Below are 15,208 nucleotides of genomic sequence, written 5' to 3' on the forward strand. Positions count from 1 at the left end.
CGTCTCATTTGTCCAGGTGAGAACGCAACAACCAACGCTATTCCAGGCTGGCTGAGGTTTGTTATTGTGTCTGTGGGTTTAACAGCGCTCATAGCAAGTGTTGTGACAGTCAACATATGGACGAGAACCAAAGGTGAGAACTGTCACAGATTAAACTTTTAGTAAACCTGGATTTACACTGTGGAGGCTAAAGTCAACTCTTGTGTCTTTTCAGGGAAGAAAACACAGACGGACGGCAATGATGTGAGTTTTACATCTGAGTATTCAAACGATACAAGATGAGACGATGAGACTAATCTAAGTGGCTGCAGCAACAATACTTGTTCCATTTTATCTCAGCATTTCAAGTCTGTTGTGTTGTTTTTTCACAGGTGTGTTATAATGACTATGAAGATTACAACATGATAAACTAAAAATTTGGACTCCACTGATCAACAACGTCCCCTTACCACAGAAATACAGCGGACAACTGTAGGTAGAACAATATATCCTCTGAGACGACCAAGACCGAAGTCACAAATTCTGAGAAAAAACAAGAAAAAAAAAAAATTCAGGAAGTGCCACATGACCACACCAAAGGATGAGTATTTCCTTATTGTAGATCTTGGACCTGAGTTCTAACTCTTGGTGTAATTTTTAAATATAACATCATATGCAAAAACATCTCCAGTGTCAATAAGGTGTCAGTTATTCTTAAACAGTAACTTCAAACTGATGTACTTGTCAGAAAACTCAAATATTCCACCAAACAGATTCATTACATGATTTCATTACAAGCTACAGTTTTATCACTCAGAGTACAGAATAACTCATTTGATTTCCTTTTTACTCAGCATTGTTGTTAACATGTTTGCTGGGAGGTGAACGTGTTTGAGCCTCAGCAGTCACTTAGATTCTTCTCTTTGTTGTACTGCAGTATAATCTGCAAATAAAAGCTCTGTAACTCTTATTTCTACAGTGTGTTTTCTGTTGTGTCACGAATGTCTTTCATAATGGAAGGTGTAACCTCTACTAGTAGTACAACACACACACACACACACACACACACACACACACGGTTCACTGATGGCACTGAAATGTGTAAAAATACAAATGTACTGTAAATGAAGTAAGATGCATCTTAGCTTAGCTTCAGCTTAGCTCAGCTGAAGTAGAGATGTCAACAATCCCAAACAAGACTAATTCTGTGTCTAATTTAGTTAAAAACACCCTGTCGCTCAACATTTCATTTCCTAACGAGATGAACAGACAGTGAGGAGGCCCAGGTCTGTACCTGCAGACATGTAGAGACAGACAGGACGCTCAGCAGTGTGTTAACTCCTTCAGATGTTTACCTGCTCAGAGTTAGAGGAGAAAACCTCCAGAGCTCTGCTGCTGTAAAAACACTTCCCCCTCTGTTCTCGGAAAAATGACTTGAGAGACACAATGAGGAACCAACAGGTCTCAGACTATTAACATATCATCTTATCTGTGTTCTTTCCTATTCACAACCAATTATCTTAACTAACAATCTGTAACATGTTCATCTTCCTCTTCTTCTTTTCAGGAGGTCAGAGAGGTCATCATCACAGATCCACTGTGGCACTGGATCCAGAGTGGACTTGGTGAGTCTTTCTTTTGTTGAGTTCAGAGCTAAAGTACAAGAGAGCTCTGTTACTGAGGCTGGATTTTAACTCGTGTTTTCACAGGTCAGGCCACAGACAGCCACTGCTCTCCAGACCTCGAGGCCATGTCTGTTCAGTGCAGACCGTTCTACCTGCCTCGGGAGCTCACAACGCATCTGAGTTTTCCCAAACAGGAAACCCTGGATGACAAGTGAAGTCCAGGCCCTGATCAGAGAGCGTAACTCAGCCTTCAGGACGAGGGACAGCTCACTGTACAGCACTGCCAGAGCCAACCTGAGGAGAGGCATCCGACAGGCAAAGGAGGCCGACAGGAAGAAGACAGAGGGCTATCTGATGGACAACAACCCACGACAGATGTGGAGGGGCATCCAGGCCTTAACCACCGGCCTGGTTCCTTTCCAGTCCCCAGTATCATCCGCCCTGCAGCGGCCTGCCTCCTCTTCCCGGGAACGATGAGGATCCATCCCACATTCAGTGTTTTTAGGGTCAAGCCCTCTGGCTCCTGCATCTAGGCCTCCTCCTCCTGCCTGGAGTATGAAGTCTAGTCAGATCACATCAGGGAGGGAGGGGTCTCCATTACCTGGTAGACCAGGAAGGACAATAGGACCACTCATGGGTACCAGCGTAGCCCATCCTGAATCCCATTTTCTGCCTGTCTTTGTCAGACCCTGCTGTTCCCTCCTGCCCAGCAGCAGTCCCTCCCCTTCCCAAATTTCAGCTTCCTAACTCCTCCCCACCCACCTGCTCACCTGTCCCTCATTCCCTCATCACCTTCTTGTTTATATTCCAGCCCATTTCCTCTTATTCCCTGCCAGATTGCTTTACAGGTTACAATACTTCCCTGAGAAACATATACACTCTGACATGTCTTCTGCCCTCTGGTGGATCATCTGTGTACTGCAGCCAGTTGTGGCCTTTAATTGCTGTATCCAAAATGGCTGCCTGCATGCAGTGACTCTGGTCACAGTGTGTCTGTTGTGCGGGGGCGGCTGTGGCTCAGGAGGTAGAGCAGTCGCCCACCTATCAGAAGGTTGGTGGTTTGATTCCCGGCTCCTCCAGTCTGCATGCCCTGGGCCTCCGATGTGTGTGTATCGGTGTGTGAATGTATAGAAAAAAGCACTTTGTATATACATGTGCTGTGTGAATGGGGTGAATGTGATCTATAGTGTGAAGTGCTTTGAGTGGTCCAAAAGACTAGAAAAGCGCTATATAGGTACAGTCCATTTACTTTCCACTCAGTAGCTTCATAGGTCACATGTTTGACCTCCTGCCTGTGTCTGGATTTTGCCTCTCACCTGGTTTACCTGTCTGCCTGTTGCTGACCACTGCTCCACACCCTGACTTCACCTCCTGTTTATCCTTGCCTGCTTTTGTCTGCTGAGCCTGATTCAAGGTGAAGTGTTTTTAACTTTCATCAGAGTCCTCAGCCTCAGCCATGACAGAGAGCATCACGTGTTTCTGTTGTTTATCTGGTCGTCATAGATACTAACACCTCCAGAGCTCTGCTGAAGTTGTAACCACATTCTCATTGAAACACCTCCCCCTCAGTTCTCAGGAAAATGACCTCAGAGACACAATGAGGAACCAACAGGTCTCAGATCAGTAACATATCATCTTATCTGTGATCTGTCCAGCTGCTACAGTATCACCATGTTGCACCATGAACATCAAGAGTCAGATTCTGGAGGACGAGGAGTTTGACTCTTCACCTGTCTGTTCATGTGAGCTGTCAAACACCTGTTTATTAATAAACACTGTGGAAAGAGAAGAAGAGCTGCATTGATGCAAACACTTATCTTTACTAACAATCTTCACACCTTTAACTTCCTCACTCATCATCTTCTTCTTTTCATGAGTTGAAATATGTCATTGACACAAATGCATCATGGGACAGGACACTGAGAGCACCGTCTTAAAATAGTTTTCTTGATACAGTCTTACACTGATTTAAAATTCAGTTTTGAATGTGACCTCTGACCTCTTCACTGTCGGCTGGTTTTAATGTTATTGATAAAGAAATCACTGTCAGTGCTGATCAGAGAGAAATAAAAGTTAAAAATGAGTCATTTCAGAAAAACAGCTGATATGCTCTGTCTACATGAATCTAACTTAAACAGAACAAATGAAGAAGTGACTTCATACTATGACAGGAAGTGTATACCTCTACACAAGATGCACTATTTTAGAGACTGACAGTTGAAAGCATGAGAATAAGAGCTCAGTGAGACAGGGCACTTTGGTTGAATTCAGGTGGATTAAAATGTTTTTTTTAATAATTCTGCTGCTTCAGTTTCCAGGTAAGGATACATGCACACATACAGAAATACCAGAGACATTACAAAACAGAACTTGGGTATTACTGATCATCTTGGCAATGCTCTTGCATGGTTCTGCTGAATCTAAGATTATCCTCACTCTGTTTTTATTCTAATAAAATACCTGGTGTCATATTCACCATATTTATATTTCAGCTTATTTTTCATATTTCTCTCATCTTTTCAGCTACAGAAACTGGTTTCTATTCTGCTATCGCTGTGATGTTTGGAGATGAGGTCACTTTGCCTTGTCTAGATGAAGGGTTATATGATCAGGACAAATGTGACAGTACTAGCTGGCTCTTCATCACTGATACAGGAAACACAACAGACCTGTCTACATGTGGGAAGATCAGTGAAGACGCTAAGTCTAAATCAGACAGACTGAGTGTCACAGAGAACTGTTCTCTGGTTATAAAGAAGGTCACATTTGAGGATGTCGGTTATTACGGCTGCAGACAGTTTGACAGATCAGGACGACAACAAGGTCCAGACACTAATGTTTATCTGTCTGTTGTTACCAGTGAGTATTTCCATCATAATGTTTTCAGCTCAAACTGTCTTGTTAGAACAAAATACTGAAACATTACAATAATTCTGATTACAGTGATGAAGTTCATTTTACTCTTGTTGTCTTTCTCTCACAATATCTCCATCTTCACCAGTGACTGAACAGAAGAACAGAGATCATGTGACATTATACTGCTCTGTGTGGACACATGGAGAATGTAGATACACAGTGAAGTGGCTGTATGAGGGTAAAGATGATGAAGTTAACAACATGGAGACATTACAGCCTGAGTGCTTGGTTAATGTCACATTTCCTTCCTCTTTTCTTAAGCAGAAGTCAAAGTATCATGAGTTATTTAAATGTGAATTGTCTGATCTTTACATTGGAGGCACACAACTGTTTACCTTCAGCCCTCATTCCTCAGGTAAGAATATGAATAATTTACAAAATAATTTAAAACATTTTACATTTGAAGGCATAATTCTTTTCCATTTATGTTAGTTGGTAAATGAGATATTTTGTTCTATGAATATCTTCTTTGGTTTTGTCTTTTCATTTGTTCAGCTAAAGACAAAACAACTTCATCAACACCTACAACAACAAACCCAGGTGAAACCAGCACAACAGCTCCTGAAGTCACTGATACCTCAACAACAACACAAGGTAAAGACTCAGAATTTACTCTGTCTCTTTTTTAAAGTGTAAAGTGTGAATGTCAGAGTGACTCTGTGGGTGGAGATATTCTCTTTGGAAAAACATGTTTATTCTCTTTTAGCTGCAGGATTTTCAACAGATCAGCAAAATGTTCTCAGTGTTTTTATTCTAATTTCCAGGCTGGCTGAGGTTTGTTATTGTGTCTGTGGGTTTAACAGCGCTCATAATAAGTGTTGTGACAGTCAACATATGGACGAGAACCAAAGGTGAGAACTTTGACAGATTCAAGAAGATTTGATGATCCTGGATTTCCACAGTGAAAGTTAAGCTCAGCTCTTTTTTCTCTTTTCAGGAAAGAAAACACAGATGGACGACAATAATGTGAGTTTTACTGTTTAATCAAACGTTTGTGTTTGTGGTCGTTCACTGGTTTCAGTGGTTTGTGTAAAGAGAGCGAGAGAAATCACTGCTGACTTTATGGTTTCAAATATGAAGCTGCAGCAACAAAGCTCATTCATTTGTTCTGTTTCATCTCTGAATCTCAAGTGTGTTGTGTTGTTTTTCACAGCTGCACAATGATGAAGATGAAGATGATGGTGATGATTATCATGTTTTGCTATATATCCACTGAAGTCAGAGTCATTTAATCCTTCTGGTCCTGAGAAGGAGTTTCTAAATAGACTCAGTCTCAGATGTAAATTTAAATTTCTGTGTTGTTGTCACTTTGCCTTTTACCTGCCTGTTAATCTTTGTTGTCATCATCAGATTTACCATTAAAGTCTCTGAACTGTTCCTGCCTGCATGTCTGGGTTTGAGTCCTCCCTCCTATTCCTTCCTCCATCAACATCATTAAAACAGTTTACCTGCTACCACCTTAAAAACATACTGAGAATCCAGCTATTGATGTGTTGTAGGCTGCTTTAATATAATGGTGTCAGTAACAGTCTATAATTAGAGCATTAAATCTATGCTTAACTACTGCATAATTAATATATGACTCATTATGACAACATGAATTATAATGTAACAGATATGATACAACTGCAGTTGTTTTATATTTGTTTCATGAGTTTCTGAGACCAGAGATCAATACTTGCTGAAAAACCTGTCATATACACTCTGACATGTCTTCTGCCCTCTGGTGGATCATCTGTGTACTGCAGCCAGTTGTGGCCTTTAATTGCTGTATCCAAAATGGCTGCCTGCATGCAGTGACTCTGGTCACAGTGTGTCTGTTGTGCGGGGGCGGCTGTGGCTCAGGAGGTAGAGCAGTCGCCCACCTATCAGAAGGTTGGTGGTTTGATTCCCGGCTCCTCCAGTCTGCATGCCCTGGGCCTCCGATGTGTGTGTATCGGTGTGTGAATGTATAGAAAAAAGCACTTTGTATATACATGTGCTGTGTGAATGGGGTGAATGTGATCTATAGTGTGAAGTGCTTTGAGTGGTCCAAAAGACTAGAAAAGCGCTATATAGGTACAGTCCATTTACTTTCCACTCAGTAGCTTCATAGGTCACATGTTTGACCTCCTGCCTGTGTCTGGATTTTGCCTCTCACCTGGTTTACCTGTCTGCCTGTTGCTGACCACTGCTCCACACCCTGACTTCACCTCCTGTTTATCCTTGCCTGCTTTTGTCTGCTGAGCCTGATTCAAGGTGAAGTGTTTTTAACTTTCATCAGAGTCCTCAGCCTCAGCCATGACAGAGAGCATCACGTGTTTCTGTTGTTTATCTGGTCGTCATAGATACTAACACCTCCAGAGCTCTGCTGAAGTTGTAACCACATTCTCATTGAAACACCTCCCCCTCAGTTCTCAGGAAAATGACCTCAGAGACACAATGAGGAACCAACAGGTCTCAGATCAGTAACATATCATCTTATCTGTGATCTGTCCAGCTGCTACAGTATCACCATGTTGCACCATGAACATCAAGAGTCAGATTCTGGAGGACGAGGAGTTTGACTCTTCACCTGTCTGTTCATGTGAGCTGTCAAACACCTGTTTATTAATAAACACTGTGGAAAGAGAAGAAGAGCTGCATTGATGCAAACACTTATCTTTACTAACAATCTTCACACCTTTAACTTCCTCACTCATCATCTTCTTCTTTTCATGAGTTGAAATATGTCATTGACACAAATGCATCATGGGACAGGACACTGAGAGCACCGTCTTAAAATAGTTTTCTTGATACAGTCTTACACTGATTTAAAATTCAGTTTTGAATGTGACCTCTGACCTCTTCACTGTCGGCTGGTTTTAATGTTATTGATAAAGAAATCACTGTCAGTGCTGATCAGAGAGAAATAAAAGTTAAAAATGAGTCATTTCAGAAAAACAGCTGATATGCTCTGTCTACATGAATCTAACTTAAACAGAACAAATGAAGAAGTGACTTCATACTATGACAGGAAGTGTATACCTCTACACAAGATGCACTATTTTAGAGACTGACAGTTGAAAGCATGAGAATAAGAGCTCAGTGAGACAGGGCACTTTGGTTGAATTCAGGTGGATTAAAATGTTTTTTTTAATAATTCTGCTGCTTCAGTTTCCAGGTAAGGATACATGCACACATACAGAAATACCAGAGACATTACAAAACAGAACTTGGGTATTACTGATCATCTTGGCAATGCTCTTGCATGGTTCTGCTGAATCTAAGATTATCCTCACTCTGTTTTTATTCTAATAAAATACCTGGTGTCATATTCACCATATTTATATTTCAGCTTATTTTTCATATTTCTCTCATCTTTTCAGCTACAGAAACTGGTTTCTATTCTGCTATCGCTGTGATGTTTGGAGATGAGGTCACTTTGCCTTGTCTAGATGAAGGGTTATATGATCAGGACAAATGTGACAGTACTAGCTGGCTCTTCATCACTGATACAGGAAACACAACAGACCTGTCTACATGTGGGAAGATCAGTGAAGACGCTAAGTCTAAATCAGACAGACTGAGTGTCACAGAGAACTGTTCTCTGGTTATAAAGAAGGTCACATTTGAGGATGTCGGTTATTACGGCTGCAGACAGTTTGACAGATCAGGACGACAACAAGGTCCAGACACTAATGTTTATCTGTCTGTTGTTACCAGTGAGTATTTCCATCATAATGTTTTCAGCTCAAACTGTCTTGTTAGAACAAAATACTGAAACATTACAATAATTCTGATTACAGTGATGAAGTTCATTTTACTCTTGTTGTCTTTCTCTCACAATATCTCCATCTTCACCAGTGACTGAACAGAAGAACAGAGATCATGTGACATTATACTGCTCTGTGTGGACACATGGAGAATGTAGATACACAGTGAAGTGGCTGTATGAGGGTAAAGATGATGAAGTTAACAACATGGAGACATTACAGCCTGAGTGCTTGGTTAATGTCACATTTCCTTCCTCTTTTCTTAAGCAGAAGTCAAAGTATCATGAGTTATTTAAATGTGAATTGTCTGATCTTTACATTGGAGGCACACAACTGTTTACCTTCAGCCCTCATTCCTCAGGTAAGAATATGAATAATTTACAAAATAATTTAAAACATTTTACATTTGAAGGCATAATTCTTTTCCATTTATGTTAGTTGGTAAATGAGATATTTTGTTCTATGAATATCTTCTTTGGTTTTGTCTTTTCATTTGTTCAGCTAAAGACAAAACAACTTCATCAACACCTACAACAACAAACCCAGGTGAAACCAGCACAACAGCTCCTGAAGTCACTGATACCTCAACAACAACACAAGGTAAAGACTCAGAATTTACTCTGTCTCTTTTTTAAAGTGTAAAGTGTGAATGTCAGAGTGACTCTGTGGGTGGAGATATTCTCTTTGGAAAAACATGTTTATTCTCTTTTAGCTGCAGGATTTTCAACAGATCAGCAAAATGTTCTCAGTGTTTTTATTCTAATTTCCAGGCTGGCTGAGGTTTGTTATTGTGTCTGTGGGTTTAACAGCGCTCATAATAAGTGTTGTGACAGTCAACATATGGACGAGAACCAAAGGTGAGAACTTTGACAGATTCAAGAAGATTTGATGATCCTGGATTTCCACAGTGAAAGTTAAGCTCAGCTCTTTTTTCTCTTTTCAGGAAAGAAAACACAGATGGACGACAATAATGTGAGTTTTACTGTTTAATCAAACGTTTGTGTTTGTGGTCGTTCACTGGTTTCAGTGGTTTGTGTAAAGAGAGCGAGAGAAATCACTGCTGACTTTATGGTTTCAAATATGAAGCTGCAGCAACAAAGCTCATTCATTTGTTCTGTTTCATCTCTGAATCTCAAGTGTGTTGTGTTGTTTTTCACAGCTGCACAATGATGAAGATGAAGATGATGGTGATGATTATCATGTTTTGCTATATATCCACTGAAGTCAGAGTCATTTAATCCTTCTGGTCCTGAGAAGGAGTTTCTAAATAGACTCAGTCTCAGATGTAAATTTAAATTTCTGTGTTGTTGTCACTTTGCCTTTTACCTGCCTGTTAATCTTTGTTGTCATCATCAGATTTACCATTAAAGTCTCTGAACTGTTCCTGCCTGCATGTCTGGGTTTGAGTCCTCCCTCCTATTCCTTCCTCCATCAACATCATTAAAACAGTTTACCTGCTACCACCTTAAAAACATACTGAGAATCCAGCTATTGATGTGTTGTAGGCTGCTTTAATATAATGGTGTCAGTAACAGTCTATAATTAGAGCATTAAATCTATGCTTAACTACTGCATAATTAATATATGACTCATTATGACAACATGAATTATAATGTAACAGATATGATACAACTGCAGTTGTTTTATATTTGTTTCATGAGTTTCTGAGACCAGAGATCAATACTTGCTGAAAAACCTGTCATATACACTCTGACATGTCTTCTGCCCTCTGGTGGATCATCTGTGTACTGCAGCCAGTTGTGGCCTTTAATTGCTGTATCCAAAATGGCTGCCTGCATGCAGTGACTCTGGTCACAGTGTGTCTGTTGTGCGGGGGCGGCTGTGGCTCAGGAGGTAGAGCAGTCGCCCACCTATCAGAAGGTTGGTGGTTTGATTCCCGGCTCCTCCAGTCTGCATGCCCTGGGCCTCCGATGTGTGTGTATCGGTGTGTGAATGTATAGAAAAAAGCACTTTGTATATACATGTGCTGTGTGAATGGGGTGAATGTGATCTATAGTGTGAAGTGCTTTGAGTGGTCCAAAAGACTAGAAAAGCGCTATATAGGTACAGTCCATTTACTTTCCACTCAGTAGCTTCATAGGTCACATGTTTGACCTCCTGCCTGTGTCTGGATTTTGCCTCTCACCTGGTTTACCTGTCTGCCTGTTGCTGACCACTGCTCCACACCCTGACTTCACCTCCAGTTTATCCTTGCCTGCTTTTGTCTGCTGAGCCTGATTCAAGGTGAAGTGTTTTTAACTTTCATCAGTGTCTCTAGGTTGTGCAGCTGAGTCCTCAGCCTCAGCCATGACAGAGAGCATCACGTGTTTCTGTTGTTTATCTGGTCGTCATAGATACTAACACCTCCAGAGCTCTGCTGAAGTTAAAGAAAAGAGCTTATTATGAAAGATCCCTCTTATCTTGACCAACAGTCTTCACACATTCAGCTTCCGCAGTTGTCACCTTCTTCTTTTCATGAGTTGAAATGTGCCTCGTGTCACATTATCACAAATGCATCATGTGACAGGACACAGTGTGAACATGCAGAGTCTTAAATTAGTTTTCTTGGTACAGTGTTACAGTGACTAAAGTTCAGTTTTAAATGCACAAACATATTTATTCTCATTACAATCAATGATCGTCTTACAGCCAGTTCTCCATCTGACAGAGTCTTTGTTTTACAGGATGTTTGTCAGACTGCTGTGACCTCTGACCTCTTCACTGTCGGCTGGTTTTAATGTTATTGATCAAGAAATCACTGTCAGTGCTGATCAGAGAGAAATAAAAGTTAAAAATGTACAGTTTCAGAGAGAAGAACAACTGATATACTCTGTCTACATGAATTGGAGAGATCTATTTAAGAACTGCCACGAGGAAGTGACCTCAAACTAATCACAGGAAGTTTATGCCTCTCTATAAGATCCACTATTTAAAGACTCTGACAGTTGAGAACGTGAGAACGAGAGACAGAGCAGCACGATGGCTGAATTCAGATGGATTCAAATGTCTTTATTAATGATCCTGCTGCTTCAGTTCACAGGTAAGGACACATGGACATATAGAAATGACAGGATCATAACAAGACTGAACTGTTCTTATATTATTTTTTATTAATGAATAGATGTAGCCTTTAATGAGGCTTAAAGCAGACTTTGATACTATTATCACTGTGCTCACACTCCTGCTGTAAATCCAGCTCCCATCATCAGTTTTATTAGCTGCAGCTGTGTTGCTCTGACAGTGTTGTATGATTACTATTGACATAATAGACTATGTAACTAAATAAAATCCAGTTCTCATGGGCGCCCTCTGGAGGCCACAGGGGCTCTAAGCAGACACTCGGTTCACTTCTGCCTCCGCAGGCTTTGTGTAGCTGCGCTCATTAACAAATGCAGTGGAAGTACACACCTACAATGATGAACAAACCCTGGTTGTAGAGTGTGTTGTTGTAGTGTGTGATGTTGGTTCTGTGAATAACTCGTCTGTCAGAAAGCCTGTTTTACCCTCCGGTGGTTGGAGTGAGAGATTTAACTTCTTTGTGACAGATGTATGGAGAACAAAGTGTGACTGTTTTTATCACAGTATTGGTAAACACTCAAACACATTGGATCACAAGTGTTGTGTGGCTTTGGTTGGTTTCCACTTTGAAACCCAACAACCCAGGTTTAGCTCTCCTGATTTAGGTTCATGCTGTGAGTGAAGTTTATGTTTCACTGCAAGTTTCCCTTATTTAACTCTAAATGGAGGAGGAGCAGCTTCTCTCTGCATCATCTGTGAAAACCCATCAGTGGCTCATTGTTTATTTCCCCACTGAACCACAGCTTCCTCATCTGCTGCTGTATTTTTAGAAAAATCTCTTCCTGCTCAGTTTATTTCTCAACACTTCGTACTTCACCTTCAGTGCTTTCACAGGATCTTTGTCAGGCTGCTGTGACATCTGATCTCTTTACTGTCAGAATGATTCATCTGACTGCACACATTGTAAATCACTGTGGATGAGAGAGTTAACAAAATGCTTAAATGTAAAAGAGTCAGAAGTTCAGGGAAATCAAAAGCTCTAACAGAGATAATGAGCTGATACGCTCCTCCTACAAAAACTGAAGAGAGCAAAAGAGAGAAAGCAGATGTCACAATGAGGAAGTGACGCTTTACTGACCACAGGAAGGAGATGCTTCACCAGTTCAGAGACTCTGACAGTTCAGAGCTGAGAAGGAACAGAGAAAAAACTGCTCGATGGTTGAAATCAGGTGGATTAAGATGTTTTTATTTGTGATTCTGCTGCTTCAGTTTACAGGTAAGGATACATATAACATCCACAAATACCAGAGACATTACAAACAGAACTTTATTGATATCACTGATGTTACATTATTACAAACACTAAGAGTCAAGTTTGTTGTTTGGAAACAAAGTTCTGCTGAATCTAAGATTATCCTCACTCTAATTATCAACATTAAATACCTGGTGTCATATTTGTCATATTTATATTTCAGCTCATTTATTTGTTTGTTTCTCATCTTTTTCACAGCAGTGACTGGACAGTTCTCCTCCATCGCTGTCAGAGTTGGAGCTGATGTCACTTTGCCATGTGAAAATGTGAGAGATGATCAGGATCAATGTAACAGAACTAGCTGGTTCATCACTGGTTCACAACGTGAACAATGGCTGATTCTTCGTGGGAAGATCAGTGAAGAAGCCAAATCTCAATCAGACAGACTGAGTGTCACAGAGAACTGTTCTCTGGTTATAAAGAAGGTCACAGTTGAGGATGTTGGTCGTTATGACTGTCAACAGTACAGACCAGGATTAGAACAAGGTCGAGATGCTCTGGTTCATCTGTCTGTTGTTACCAGTGAGTATTTCCATCATAATGTTTTCAGCTCAAACTGTCTTGTTAGAACAAAATACTGAAACATTACAATAATTCTGATTACAGTGTTGAAGTTCATTTTACTCTTGTTGTCTTTCTCTCACAATATCTCCATCTTCACCAGTGACTGAACAGAAGAACAGAGATCAGGTGACATTATACTGCTCTGTGAGGACACGTGGCCACTGTAGACACACAGTGAAGTGGCTGTATGAGGGTAAAGATGTGGATAAAGTTAAAAAGATGGAGACATCACAGTCTGAGTGTTCAGTTACTGTCACATTTCCCACCTCTCATCTCAAGCTGAAGTCAAAGTATCAGGAGTTATTTCAGTGTGAAGTGACTGATGGTTACAACAAGAAAGTGCAGCTGTTCACCTTCAGCCCTCAGTCCTCAGGTGAGAATATAATGAGCTGAATCACAAAGTACATTTGTTTATTTTATATATTCATGATGATCTCATTCATTTCCATTTCTTCCTGCAGATGGTAATTCATGAGGGATTTTCTCACCATGTAGTTTGTTGTGGTTTTGTTCTTTCATTTGACCAGGTGACGACAAAACAACAGCAGCAAAACCAACTGATAATATCAACAGCAAGAGCAACGCAGATGCACCTCCAGTCGGAAACACTCCACCTGATCCTCCATCAACACCACAAAGTAGTGAGTCTAGGTTTTGTGTCTCTCAAGAATTTCTGTCTTTCAGTCTCTCAGGTTTTGAATTTGAGCTGAAACCAAAATCTCTTTCCAGGTTGGTGGATATACGTTGGTGTGGCTGTGGCTTTATCAGTGCTGTTAACAACTGTTGTAGCTGTCGTCATATTGAAGAGAAGAAAAGGTGAGAACATTCACAGATGAAACTTTTAACAGGATGAAAGGCTTTAAAAAGGTAGATTTTCTAACATGAGCTTTTTCTTTTGTCCTTTTTTAGGGAACAAAACACAGATGGATGAAAGTGTTGTGAGTTTTGAAGCTGAATCATAAAATGTTTATACAGTTATGACTTTACAGAAGGTAGTTCTTCATCACAGCTTAGTGTGGTTCTGTAGCTGAAAGAGAACAATAGTGCTCACTGCGATGTACGAGGTGCGATTAAAAAGTTCAGAGACTGCTCCATAACAAGCAGAAACTGTACCTGACTTAGATTTGGCTGCCGTCCTTTTACAGGTAGTCATCTTGTGCAGTGATACACTGCTCCTGCTTCACTTGCAGAGAGATCCACCCAGACACAGAGACAGTACTGCTTCTGCTTGGGATTCAGAAACCTGCAGTTTAAACATGTATAACACAGGTCCAGATGTTGACTGTGCAATGTAATGTGGAATACTGACTCAGGAAAGTTATCATTCGCACCTTCATTACTGTGCCACGCTCTGTTTGTCCACAACAGTAACAGTCTCTGAACTTTTTGATCGCACCTCATCCTTCAGGTGAAAGGATTCTCTGAGTTAGTGCAAAAGAGTATATTTTAAAAGAATGGTCCAACATTTTGGGAAATATGCTGAGAGATCAGTGGGAAGAAAGTTAGTTAGCTTAGCTTAGCATAAAGCAGGAGGGAAAGGCAAGCTTGGCTCTCTCCAGAGATGCACCGTGCCTACTAGCTCTTATTTGTTAAATCTAAATACAGCTAATTTTAGACAAACAGAGCCTGTGGTGCAGTGATGACATGACTCCAGGATGCTCTCTAAAAACACAATTTTTCATGTATGGAATTATGAACTGTAACATAGACTGTGTTTGTCCAGGGGCAGAGATTAAACCCTACAGAGACTCAACCTGGTCCAGAGACCAGTCAGGACACGGTGAGATCACACACCACACCAAGCACTAAGTTACACTCACTGTTTGTCTTCTAAAATACTGTATACTGTAAGTGTATGAGACACAGGGAGACTCCTGAGTTTAATTTGCTTCTGCAAGAGTCAAGAAAAGGGAAGGAAGACGATGCAGCTGGACTTCACAAATAGAACAGAAGAGTGTGAAGAAGGAAGTCGTTAGTGTGTGATGTCGGGTGACACAGAGAAAAAACTGAAGCAAGAGACCAACAAAAAAGAAATGAAACCATTAAAGGCATTAGGAGTG

At 40.7% G+C, this 15,208-nt stretch overlaps 1 protein-coding gene across 1 annotated transcript in view; it reads left to right on the forward strand.

Annotated features, from left to right (window-relative positions):
- The window catches only part of LOC108887474 (uncharacterized), a 67,153-nt gene that overhangs the window by 34,074 nt on the left and 17,871 nt on the right, over positions 1-15,208 (forward strand). The window contains exons 11-13 of the mRNA XM_051071660.1: positions 13,676-13,789; positions 13,878-13,964; positions 14,058-14,086. Coding sequence (XP_050927617.1) covers positions 13,676-13,789; positions 13,878-13,964; positions 14,058-14,086 — 230 coding nt within the window. The remainder of the gene's footprint in view (positions 1-13,675; positions 13,790-13,877; positions 13,965-14,057; positions 14,087-15,208) is intronic.

This window comes from Lates calcarifer, linkage group LG7_1 (assembly GCF_001640805.2).
Source record: "Lates calcarifer isolate ASB-BC8 linkage group LG7_1, TLL_Latcal_v3, whole genome shotgun sequence".
NCBI lineage: Eukaryota > Metazoa > Chordata > Actinopteri > Centropomidae > Lates > Lates calcarifer.